Here is a 13,711-nt window from a genome sequence, read left to right on the forward strand (position 1 = left end):
TTACTATCTGTTATGTGCTAGATGCCTTGCTTAAGATTGATGTAAAAAAAAAAAAAAAAAAACATCCTCTGGTGCTGATATGCTTGATACATTTTTGCTGCAGCTCTCTGCCCCTCTGATTGCTGAATCATTAACCCTTATTTTTAACCTGGTACTATCCCAAGGGTTTGTAAGGTGGTCCATGTACGCCCTTTCACAAAGGTTATGACCCTTGTGCCCTAAATAATTATCGGRCTTCTTGCCTAGCTAAAATATTAGAATCTTTGATTAATTCTCAGCTACCATCTTTGCCTTTGTACTTTTCTTATCTTTGAAATGTATTCTAAATGTACAGTGCATTTGGAAAGTATTCAGATCCCTTCCCTTTTTCCACATTTTGTTATGTTACCGCCTTATTCAAAAATGTATTAAATAAATGTTCTCACATCAATCTACACACAATACCCCATAATGAAAAAGTGCAAACAGATTTTTTTATTTTATTTAGCTAAATAAAATAAAAAGTACCTTAATTACATAAGTATTCAGACCCTTTGCGATGAGACTCGAAATTGAGCTCAGGTGCATCATGTTTCCATCAGCATACCTTCTATAATGAAGGTCATGTATACATTGGTACATCTTATCTTCTTTGTTTTATATAAGAAGTACAAAGGCAAAGAAGCCCATACCTTGCTAAGAAGAGCCTTTACCTAACATACATGCAATGAACCTACTACTATGTGAAGGGTCCAAACAGATATTAGAGAGAGAAGCATCTTTTTTCCATGTTACAAAATAAAAATATTTACATGGGCCTGTTTTTATTAAGTGTGATAATAATAATGCATCATATAGTTAAACAGGCAGTTCCCATCACAGTGTACCTGAACAGACTTTGCTCCAACATATTATTTATTTCCAAATGTAAGATTGTATCACTACTTTCGTGCTTACATATTTACAACAAAAACTGAGTAACAATTTCTAAATCGAGGACAGGGTGCTGCGTGCATACAACCAGGTTACAGCAAGGACATCTCAAATGAAGTACAGTGAAAAGAATGTCCTAAGTGCATTTACAAAAAAAAAATGTTAGAGAATAAATAAATATTAAATGTTTTTGTGTATAAATTGCAAACATTGACAGAGAATACAACACTGAGCAGCACATCCAACTAACTATCGAGGTTTGATCTTCAACCACTGTTATTGATGATAATCACACTACAAAGCTAAGATTTACTGAGACCGGTGTTTTTTTCTTTAGCGGACTGTAAATAACAACCATTAGCCTAGTTCAGTCACTTTGGTCCCAGAAGCTTCGATCATTTTAAGGAGTTTGTGTGTGTTCTTTCCATCCCTCCTCCTGCCATCCTCTTCAGTGCTCCCTTGGAGTAAGTACAAGTTGCTCCTAATGTCTTGATCCAGGGTCAGAATCTAATGGGTAGGTTAAGGATTGTGGGTAGGGTAATCTGTTCCTAGGTCTGCATTTATGGGTAACTTTTCCCTCAGTACACTGTCCATGATAACTGTTGGAACTTATCTGGGTCTAAAAGGTTATGCAGGGCCTCTTGATCTGAAAGGCAAAGGAGGTTAAGGTTTTAGCTGTTGTTGGGTTTTGAGAATGTGAAATATACTTATTCATGTCACTGATGGAGTGCTAAGATTTAGAGGGTCTACACCAGAAGTTAAGGGTTATAGGAGGAAGGTATATAGTGTGTGCAACTAAGCTTGGAATGTGTTGAGTGCAGGGAAGCAATAACACGTGGCAGGCATTGATAAGAGGAGATGGGTGGAGATTTTAGAAACTAACAATGTCCCTGTGGCAGAGAGTGTAATGCATAACGTTTACATTATGTCAGGATATGTTATTGTTAGCCATCAGAGATCCTCTGGGAGGAGAAGAGAGACAGTCTGGTATCAATAACCATGACAGCCTTGAGTTAGGGAGGAGTGAGCACTTTTTGGTAGAGGTCAGGTTAGATGAAGTGAGGAAGAACAGATATCACTAAGGTTCTGTCTAGCAACAGAGATGCATTGGCTGTTCAGATGTGGAGGAGGAGACTCAGCCTCGGAGAAAGGGTTAAATATCAGTGCTTGTGTGAAATGTCGGTTGTCTGAATTACAACTGTATCGACCCTTTGGGAAGAATTAAGCTTCTCTAGTGTCCGTGAGGTTCTAATTTTCAGAGTAAATAACTAACACTATACAGTTGAAAATTTACCACACTTGTCTTTTGAATGCCAATTTATAAACACACATACAGGTCTGGACTGGGCTAGTGAAACAGACGGTGCTGCTAACAGTACATTTTCCTCCACTGTCCCGGTCCCCATACCAGGCTCTCTGCTCGCAGACACACGTGACCGCCCTCAACCTACCAACTGTTTGAGCTATCAAAAGATCTAATTGGATAACTCCATCGGCAACATTTCTAATCAGCTGTGGAGTGAGCTTACGGTACATTCTTAACGCTGTTATAGTAGACGACTTATACTTTGAGCTAAAGGCTCACCAGTGATGAGAGGACATCCGTCGAAGGTAAAGATGCGYACGTTGGGGCAGTTTGTAAGCACAGCCCTCACTGCCTTGCCTGTCAGGTTACGACATCGGGCCAACTGGAGTTCCTACAACACATCCAATCACATAGTTTATAGATCCCTGTCTGCCTAGACATAATACTCTGGCTCCAAAATAACATGGGAAAATTTCACACTTGGAAGTCTTTGTATAAAAACAAATAAAACTTGAATCAAGGTTGGACGTTATCTTTCCAAGTGTGCTTAGATACTAAGTTGCTGCCATAGCCATCACCTTGAAGAACTTGTGCACATAGCTACTTTTTTGCACACTTATACTATACTAGGGGTATTAATTGATCCTTTTAAGTTTGAACAAACAAGATCTACACAACAAAAGCATAAAGGGACAGAGTTTTATTGTCCTCTATGAGGAAATGATTTTCATATGCACATTTGTTGGTCTTCTTACCTTCAAACTATTAGAGCACGGTGCAGTAGCCAGCCCAATGACACCCTCATCTGTAACCTGAAACAAAGCGCATATGAACTCAGTTTTGCTGAGGTGATTGTCAACTAAATACTTACAAGCAATAAGCAGTGTACATTAGCTACATCAGAAGTTTGGTACTTCTAATGTGCGTTGTGGTGGAAAAACCTCTCAGAAGTCAGTTGGATCTCAATATACAAAAGCTTTACTACGAGCATGCATGCAAGGGAAAAAACAATTAGACTCGCTCTTTGTTCACGCATACATTTATAGAACAAAATGGGGAGGGGTGTGGGGGGGTGCCATATGCCACTTGGATGAGTCAGTTACTTCTACATATCACTAGGTAACAGTCCCAGAGGTAGCAGACAAATCATACCAAGGACACACAACCTCAGTTAACAGAAACCACAAAAGATTGTTTCACAAAAAGTTATAACATGGCAGTTTAGAAACAGTTATAAAACAGACTGATTAAGTGAAAAGGGCAACTTGAAACTGTGTGATTGAGCAATCTTACAGATACTAAGAGGAACAGGCTGACCTGTTCCTTATTCAGGCCATATAAGATGACAAATTAAATGTTCCTCTTCCAAAGCGTTAAAGTACCAACCTGGCAATGCTGCGTTCCAGAGGGATAAACCATAAATTCCTGTTATACTAAGATAATCTAAATCTTAGGAATAGGAGCGCAGCCTTCACAAAGTATTCAGTCCTAAACCCAGGTTTTAAGTTTATTAGAGAGATATGTCATCCAATCTGTGCGCGAATCTGCAGTGAAAACGTAATAAGCATCTCACTCACTCAATTGAATTACCTGGGTTCCCGAGAGATTGAGGCTATGGAGAAGCATGCAGTTTCCTGCCAGTGCCAGCAGGGCGGCGTCTCCCACAGCAGAGCAGCCCCAGAGGGAGAGGACCTCCAGCGAACTGCAGCCGTGGGCCAGCGCCAGGACCCCTTCATCGGTCACTGCAGCACACTCAGTCAGGTCCACGACCTGCAGGCCTGGGCAGGAGGCCGCCAGGGCCCTCACACCTACAGAGAACCGACCAATCAACATGTTAGTTGTATAGAGCAATGTAATTGTATTAGATCACATCAAATGTCATATTGTGTTGTAATAATAATTACTTTGTGAGTGCTTAATTTGACCAGTTTCACACATGTACAAGTCTGTATTATATGCATGTGTAAATTGGAAATGTGTTTTTTGCATATTCCAACTCCCCCTGAGACAACCTCGGAGAGTGGGGTCACAGCAAGGGTCAGCCATTATCAACCGCGATGTATTGTATTATGATGTTCATTACATTGTAAAGTACTGTATTGTAAACAAAGAGATGGTCCAGTAAAAAGCATGAGCTGGTGCATATCCAAGAATGTTGGTAGAGGTGCTGACTAACAATAGTAAAGTGATTTTGGATTTTTTTAACACAGAAATTGTTACATTTGGTAGGCAGGTACCATCTGAGGTGATGCTGGGGTGGCCCCGCAGAAGGATTGTCCGGAGCTGCGGACAGCAGATTTGTTGCAGGGTGGAGTCAGACACTCTGCAGTTCACCATGTCCAGCTTGTGTGTCCCAAGATGCATCAGCTGAGGGCAAACACAGTAAGAAGTGTGCAGGAGTTGGTTCTATCCCAGTAGTAACACAGAATGAATAGCATGACTTTGATTAMAATCATGTGTGTTAGTGCTGGCCAAACCAGAGAGGAAGAGAGAGGCCCAACTCGGGGGGAAATCTGTCTCCCTCCAACAGGTAGTCTTTTTTTTTTTTCGCCCACCAAGCAAGCAGTTTTTGTATAGAGATCAATAAGAGTGTGTCGAATTTGGTCATCAAAATTTTGGGGGGTGGATTTGATCAAATAGAAGTTTTGTAATGCTTAAGTTGTTACAAATGTACTGATAAATAGGACACGTGACATCCCGGCAACTCTGAGAAAAAKAACTTCATATCGGAGTTGTCTCAGGGTAGCTATGCATATTCATGGTATGAGGCTAGTAGCATAGCGCATCTCTCCATTGAATACAAGCAGTTCACCTCAACCACCCTCATCGAATATTCAAAATAGGATTACTATATTGAATTGTATCCACCAAGCCAAAAAAAATAATAGGTGGGAGGTAGACAGCTTGTGTCGTGGAAATATTTGCTCAATCATATTTCTCAGATACCGGAACTTGTGAATTCAAATAGACTTTATTACAAAGTAACAAGCCGAGCTGGTTCATGGATTAACTGACTTTCCAGCCTCGGCACACACTTTCTATTCAGTTTTCATCCTTACGTCACACACATAGTAACTCCTCTTTATGTTAATGACTCATCCCCTCTGGCATTTAGCCACCATTATKATTTTGCCTTGCACTCATTTCAGCTTGGTTTCCATTTTCTTATTGGAAGATTCTATTGGTGGCGTAACCATAACAATGATACAAAAATAAACAGACACGCACACTCCTAATGCATGTGCATGTCTAATGGTGCTTAAGTAATGCAAACCTATGCTCATAATGCACGTCTAATGAAACTCACTGGACTAGGTAATGGCTTCCATTAGCCTAATGACCTAGACACACATATAGAGTGCACTGATTCTGCTTACTACTCTAAGATGTATAATGTGCACATGTAACGGATGTGAAATGGCTAGCTAGTTAGCGGTGGTGCGCGCTAATAGCGTTTCAATCGGTTACGTCACTCGCTTTGAGACCTTGAAGTAGTGGCCTTTGTGGAGCGATGGGTAACGATGCTTCGTGGGTGACTGTTGTTGATGTGTGCAGAGGGTCCCTGGTTCGCGCGAGGGGACGGACTAAAGTTATACTGTTACACACACACGTACTGGAAAATTCCCAATGCCTGCTGTGTCGCTTTGTGGATGACTCCCATTGTTAGGGTGGAGAGATGTATCTTGTCAGTATATCCATAATCCTTGGCTAAACACATGCCCTAGCTCAATTGAGGGCGCTGCTGGTGGATGATATATGTACTGCTGGGCTGGAACAAAAACCTGCACACAGTCAGAACTGAAAGTGTCCACTGTGGTTCCAGAACAGGAATTCTCCAGAACCACAGTGGACAACCGTATTTCATATAACACACAGCTAATACCTGGCTGATGTTTAGGTCGGTCACCGTGCCCTGTGATGACATGATTCGTAGCAGCGTGTCTTTTATGCCCGCAGGTAAAGCCATGAAGTTACTGAGGTATCTGTCCGCATAGATTGCGACATATACGGCGCTTCTGCAAGAATGGAAATGTACATCAATGAACATGTAACTATCTAACTAGTAGGTGACGTTAGCTACACTAGACACCTAGCAAGCTAGCTAGACGAATTGTTACAAATCACATTTCATAGACGCTCAAAAAACYAACATTTCTGTAACCTGTCAGAGCTACCCACTCACATATTCAAAAGCGAATCCATTGCCAAAATGGCACTCCTGTGTCTGTGCAAGTAGGTATGGAGAAGCTAACCTCCTAAAGCTAGCTCCCTGACAGGTGATCCAAACACAYATAAAACAATGAGCCAGATATTTCACCGGATGTATAAATGTGAAGCATCCGGTCGGCGTTTCCACTCACTACCAAATATGGTGACGACAGGAAGCCCAGTGGTCGGCTGTGGGAAAAGATGGAGCAAGATTTTGGCCGAAATTCAGCAAATGTTTTCATCGATGAAACATTTGATCTCCATACAGGTTTCTGTTTCCAAAWTTATAATCTGTAACACAGAGTGGACTGCGTTTTTGACAAATTGTAAAAAATAAAAATGCGTTGTTTAGAAGGAGTGCAAGGGCGAATTGAATGATTMCAGCCTCGCTCTTCACAGAATAGGCGAACTTCCCATCACTACGCAATGTCGAACAATCCCAGTCAGTCACTTTTCACCCGGGGCAAACTACACCTACCCGGGGAGAAAAAGTGTATTTTATGCCTTTTATGTCTTTTTAAATTATTTTWAATGTTTTATTGTAATCAGATTGCAGATACTTTTGAAAAATAATAACTTTTAGCCAGCAGAAAATAGGAGTATTGCGCCGTGATTGGCTCAGTCTTCTGTCACTCATCGGAACACCACCTCATCGCTAAATGTAAGTCCTTAGTAAGGGTAGACAGCCAACATTTCAGCCCTTTGTGTCCTGCCACTGCCATAGCTATATTACAAGTGCCCTTCCAAGAAGGCTCGAGGTCATTGGTCACAGATAAAATGACGTCAAATCACGTTATAGTCATCATCATCATGAATCAAGTCCACAATCTACTGGTAAATTATTTTTAATCCTTGTCATATGAAGAGAAATAATGAAGAGAAATTATAGATCGGTACTCATCGGCCATTGGACATAAAGATTACACAACAAGTTGGAAATCGCAAATTCAACAATGAGTCGTTTGGAAGGAATCAGTGGCTAACTGCAAGCATTTCAAAGCAATCATTAGCCTTGCTTTTCATTGGCGTGGCTGTGTTTTTTTTCTTCCCATTTCCCACCATAAATTCAGAGAATGCCAGACATTGATGACAAAATCTGCCCACAAAGGACCGCCACGCCAGCCACCTTCCTGTTTAAATGAGCATATCACAAGGTCAGTCCAAAAATGTCTTGCATGTGTAACAGTATAGCTTCCGTTCCTCTCCTCACCCCAACCTGGGCTCGAACCAGGMACCCTCTGCACACGTCAACCACAGTCACTCACGAAGCATCGTTACCCATCGCGCCACAAAAGCAGCGGCCCTTGCAGAGCAAGGGGAACAACTACTTCTAGGTCTCAGAGCGAGTGACATCACCGATTGAAGCACTATTAACGTCAAATAGTGTTATGACATGTATCTTTTTTCACATGCAAAGACCCAAAACGGCGTTCAATGTGCCTCATCCTAATAATTTGGTATATACTGTGGGCTAAATCAAGGGGAGTAATCAAGGAGATAATGATGACCAGGTGTGCGTAATGATGAGGAGCAGGTGTGCGTAATGATTGGGAGCAGGTGTGCAAAATAATTGTTGCCAGGGCCGGTGGTAAGTAGACCAGCGACGTCGAGCGCTGGAGGGGGAGTAGGGGTGACAATGTGGGAAGGAAGTTTGGGACAAACCAGAAAAAAAAGGGGAAAAAGTCATGGCATTCTTTTGGGAGTTGCCGGGGACCTCACAATACATTATCACCATTCTATATGTATTGCCAGGGACCTCACAATACAATATCCCCATTCTATATTGCGATTCGTTACTGTGATTTTATTGTGATTCAATGTTCCAAACATATTGCTAACTATATGTCTGCTGCAGATGGACAAGAGACCCATGGAAAAAGGTTTTATCAGTCATGGAAATGCAAGAAATATCGCACAGTAAAAAGGCCTCGTTCATTATTTCATTCTGGCTTCCATTATTGTCACGTTGCCATGCCAAGCTAGAATTTGTACATTTGTATTGTCAGTAATGTCAAGACAAAGAGGTCTGTGAAGAGGGGTGGGTTTCTTTAGGATTTATATTAGGCATAGATGCTTGTAATGTCCAACTGGTTTAGTCATGATGATAATACTGACATGACATCGTGACACGCCTCCAGGTCAACACCTACAGTACCTCATCATGTATATTCCAAACGCCGTTCTGTTTGGGCTGTACATTGTTAGATGAATATCTTACAAAATGCCCTCTTTTGTAGTTTCATTATGTCTTTAGTTATTGTCCTGCATGATATTTGGATGCAAATGGGAAACCATCAGACCAGGCTAAACATTTGTGTGATTTTGAGAGTCCGTCTATCACTACTTGTACTGCATGTAAAATCTGTGGTTCAGGATTGTCTAGCTTAAGCTGAATAGGCAATATGATTTATTTATCATGTTTATTTGTCAGGGACAATGTACAGTACAACAAAACACCAGTTTTAACATTAACATTTCATCAGGTGTAAAGCTTAATGTTTTCCACGATGAATATGTAATTCTTTCATTCAGGACAGATCATTGTTTAAAATATCTGGCTCAAGGTTTACTTTATTGTCCCCAAGGGGAAATAGGTATTGTACACACATAGCTGCTCCATACAGTAACAATACAAACATGAAAGTACTTCCAATCACAAATACTGCACATCTCCCTATCATACGTAGCCGACCAAATCACAGATGATTTAATCATATATACAGTACCAGTCAAAAGTTTGGACACACCTACTTATTCCAGGGTTTTTCTTTATTTTACTATTTTCTACATTGTAAAATAATAGTGAAGACATCAAAACTATGAAATAACACATATGTAATCATGTAGTAACCAAGAAAGTGTTAAACAAATCAAAATATATTTTATATTTGAGATTCTTCAAAGTAGCCACCTTTTGACTTGATGACAGCTTTGCACACTCTTGGCATTCTCTCAACCAACTTCATGAGGTAGTCACCTGGAATGCTTTCCAACAGTCTTGAAGGAGTTCCCACATATGCTGAGCACTTGTTGGCTGCTTTTACTTCACTCTGCGGTCGGGTGATTGTGGAGGCCAGATCATCTGACGCAGCACTCCATCACTATCCTTCTTGGTCAAATAGCCCTTACACWGCCTGGAGATGGGTTTTGGGTCATTGTCCTGTTAAAAACAAATGATAGTCCCACTAAGCGCAAACCAGATGGGATGGTGTATCGCTGCAGAATGCTGTGGTAGACATGCTGGTTAACTGCCTTGAATTCTAAATAAATCATTGACAGTGTCACCAGCAAAGCACCCCCACACATCACACCTCCTCCATGCTTCACGGTGGGAACCACAAATGCGGAGATCCTCCATTCACCTACTCTGCGTCTCACAAAGACATGGTGGTTGGAACCAAAATCAAAAATTTGGACTAATCAGACCGAAGGACAGATTTCCACGGTCTAATGTCCATTGCTCGTGTTTCTTGGCCAAGCAAGTCTCTTATTATTGGTGTTCTTTTAGTAGTGGTTTCTTTGCAGCAATTCGACCATGAAGGCCTGATTCACGCAGTCTCCTATGAACAGTTGATGTTGAGATGTGTCTGTTACTTTTTATTTGGGCTGCAATCTGAGGTGCAGTTAATTGCTGATTTCTGAGGCTGGTAACTCCAATGAACTTATCCTCTGCAGCAGAGTTAACTCTGGGTTTTCCTTTCCTGTGGCGGTCCTCATGAGAGCCAGTTTCATCATAGAGCTTGATGGTTTTTGAAATTTGTATGGTGGTTGAAAAACTAGTTTTAATGACTCCAACCTCAGTGTATGTAAACTTCCGACTTCAACTGTATATATACTTGTTTTTCAACCACTCCACAAATGTCTTGTTAACAAACTATTGTTTTGGCAAGTTGGTTAGGACATCTACTTTGTGCATGACACAAGTCATTTTTCCAACAATTGTTTACAGACAGATTATTTAACTTATAATTCACTGCATCACAATTCCAGTGGGTCAGAAGTTTACATACACTAAGTTGACTGTGCCTTTAAACAGCTTGGAAAATTCCAGAAAATGATGTCATGGCTTTAGAAGCTTCTGATAGGCTAATTGACATCATTTGAGTCAATTGGAGGTGTACCTGTGGATGTATTTCAAGGCCTACCTTCAAACTCAGTGCCTCTTTGCTTGACATCATGGAACAATCAAAAGAAATCAGCCAAGACCTCAGAAAAAAAGTTGTAGACTTCCACAAGTCTGTTTATCTTCATATCGAGCTATCCACTCTATATAAAGTGTTATTTGATTTTCTCCCCTTGGAGTGGTCGTGATTATAGCAGCCGCCACAAACACTGACTACATTGACTACATACAACACACGTCCTTGTAAAATCCTTAAACACTACTCGAGTTTTGGGCACCCACAAGGTCTGTTTGAATTTATGCATCATGTTGGAAGGGCCATCATGGGTGATCCCATGATATAGCTCTGCTAGTGTCCCTAAGATAGCTGGTGGAACCAGCAGCTGACCCTCCTTTTTATGACGCCACAGGCCTTCCGACYTCACCTCTGCTCCCTTCTCTAACCACTGCCATTTAACTCTACCAGGAGTGGCTTCCTGCATTTCCAGCAACTCTCTCTGTCCCCCACTATTGTACATGGTTGTCCCGCACAAACTGCATGTTTTTGTGTGATGACTGCATTACAATGTCTATCCTTATGTACAAACATCTCAAACTCTCTATTTACGTCTGGAATTCCCTGTGCTGGGGAATGGCTCTTCACACTCTGGTGTCCACTCTACCGGGTCATGTCCCCTACCGTCAAAGCATTTAATGGTTTAGCCATTAATGAGAATGACGGTATAAAACTGTGGACATAACCGAATAGTCCCTGTGTTTTCTTAACCCCTCTAATTGTTGTTGGAATTGGCAGTCGTTGGATTGCGTCTTTTTGGCCAACCGTCAGCTTTCTTGCATTGAGAGATAGTGTGTCCCAGGTATGTTACCTCTGGGAGCGCAATRTGTGCCTTTTCATGGGACGCCTTCAGACCAACTTTTGTTAGGTGTCTCAAGAAGATGACAAGATCCTCTTCATGGGCTGTCTGAGAATCTGAACGTAATAGCATGGCCTTTTTCTGCCTTGTTGTTAGATGGGGTAAATTGTTTCACCAGCTCATCTTTTATGGTTATTGTGGCAGATGGCCTCAGCCTTTGATCTTCCCCCCTAGGGCTGTCTTGTGTCCATGTGGGACACTCTCTTATCCAGTGTGTCATACTCCCACACTTAAAACAACCCATTTCTTCACCCCTGGCAGGTTTTCCGGATTTATAGTTTCTCTCCCTCTTCCTGCTCGGCTGCCAATTTGCATTACCTTGAGACTCCTCCCCAGCTGGGAAATTATCCACCACTACTCTGACTCGGACCCCCACTTGTCCTAGCCCTGACTCTGCCCGCACCGCTGCTGCAATTATGTCTGTCCATGCACTACGGGCATGGTTATGTTTCTGTACCAGAGTGTTTTGTTTCAGAGATAACCATTTGCTCCACAGCATCAGAGCCCACTTTTGACTACGTGTTTTCACCCCTGGTGCAAAACATCCCATAATTACCTCCCTCTACATATCCTCAGGGACGTCTTTTCCTGTAACTGGAAATACTGGAAACTTACGGTGACAACTCCTATACATGCTTTTGCACTCCTCATCAGCATCCTCACCCAACTTGTTTACTGTTTGTGCCCACCGATCTGTGGAGTTTTCAGGTGAAATAGCCAAAGCTCTTTTACCCTGTCTCCACTGGTTTTTACAAAAATGACCTCCCGAGTGCTGAAAATATAAGTTCTGTACACTGAATATATATTTCTCACTTCGACACAGTAGGGTTATATTGTAGCGTTTTTAGAGAGAAACTTTCCACAATACTTGGGCCATCACTCAATAACTATATTACCTTAGCAATTTGGAACTTCTGAATTCATTTATCATTTTATTTATTTGTTACTGTTTTCTTCTCACAAATGTTCCAATTATTTATCTACTTATTTCTACAAATTCAAATGTATATATATATATATAGCAGCGGTGCGGGCAGAGTCAGGGCTAGAACAAGTGGGGAGCCGAGTCAGAGTAGTGGTGGATAATTTCCCAGCTGGGGAAATATGTATATATATACAGTGGGGAGAACAAGTATTTGATACACTGCCGATTTTGCAGGTTTTCCTACTTACAAAGCATGTAGAGGTCTGTAATTTTTATCATAGGTACACTTACTTGTTGGTAAGTGATCAAATACTTATGTCATGCAATAAAATGCTAATTAATTACTTAAAAATCATACAATGTGATTTTCTGGATTTTTGTTTTAGATTCCGTCTCTCACATTTGAAGTGTACCTATGATAAAAAATTACAGACCTCTACATGCTTTGTAAGTAGGTAAACCTGCAAAATCGGCAGTGTATCAAATACTTGTTCTCCCCACTGTATATATTCACCCCCCCTTGGCATTTTTCCTATTTTGTTGCCTTACAACCTGGAATTAAAATATATATATATACATACACTACCGGTCAAACATTTTAGAACACCTACTCATTCAAGGGTTTTTCTTTATTTTTTACTATTTTCTACATTGTAGAATAATAGTGAAGACATCAAAACTATGAAATAACGCATATGGAATCATGTAGTAACCAAAAAAGTGTTAAACAAATTAATATATTTGATATTTGAMATTCTTCAAATAGCCACCTTTTGACTTGATGACAGCTATGCACACTCTTAACATTCTCTCAACCAGCTTCACCTGCCTAGAATGCCAGCATCCCGGAGTCACTTCTTCACTGTTGATGTTGAGACTGGTGTTTTGCGGGTACTATTTAATGAAGCTGCCAGTTGAGGACTTGTGAAGCGTCTGTTTTTCAAACTAGACACTAATGTACTTGTCCTCTTGCTCAGTTGTGCACCAGGGCCTCCCACTCATCTCTCTATTCTGGTTAGAGCCAGTTTGTGCTGTTCTGTGAAGGGAGTAGTACACCGCGTTGTACGAGATCTTCCGTGTCTTGGCAATTTCTCACATGGAATAGCCTTGATTTCTCAGAACGAGAATAGACTGACGAGTTTAAGAAYAAAGTTATTTGTTTCTGGTCATTTTGAGCCTGTAATCGAACCCACAAATGCTGATGCTCCAAATACTAAACTAGTCTAAAGAAGGCCAGTTTTATTGCTTCTTTAATCAGGACAACCGTTTTCAGCTGTGCTAATATAATTGTAAAAGGGTTTTCTAATGATCAATTAGCCTTT

The 13,711-nt window shown here is 41.0% G+C and overlaps 1 protein-coding gene across 1 annotated transcript; it reads right to left on the minus strand.

Annotated features, from left to right (window-relative positions):
* Positions 1-451: 451 nt before the first annotated feature.
* Positions 452-6,847, minus strand: amn1 (antagonist of mitotic exit network 1 homolog (S. cerevisiae)). Its single transcript, XM_023999366.2, has 7 exons — positions 6,402-6,847; positions 6,102-6,234; positions 4,456-4,585; positions 3,809-4,026; positions 2,974-3,030; positions 2,498-2,609; positions 452-1,558 (listed from the first exon to the last, which is right to left on the minus strand). Exons 1-7 carry the CDS (start codon positions 6,419-6,421, stop codon positions 1,491-1,493), a joined length of 738 nt encoding a protein of 245 aa, XP_023855134.1. The 5' UTR covers positions 6,422-6,847; the 3' UTR covers positions 452-1,490.
* Between the last annotated feature and the right edge of the window lie 6,864 nt (positions 6,848-13,711).

Source organism: Salvelinus sp. IW2-2015, linkage group LG13, assembly GCF_002910315.2.
Source record: "Salvelinus sp. IW2-2015 linkage group LG13, ASM291031v2, whole genome shotgun sequence".
NCBI classification, from domain to species: Eukaryota; Metazoa; Chordata; class Actinopteri; order Salmoniformes; family Salmonidae; genus Salvelinus; species Salvelinus sp. IW2-2015.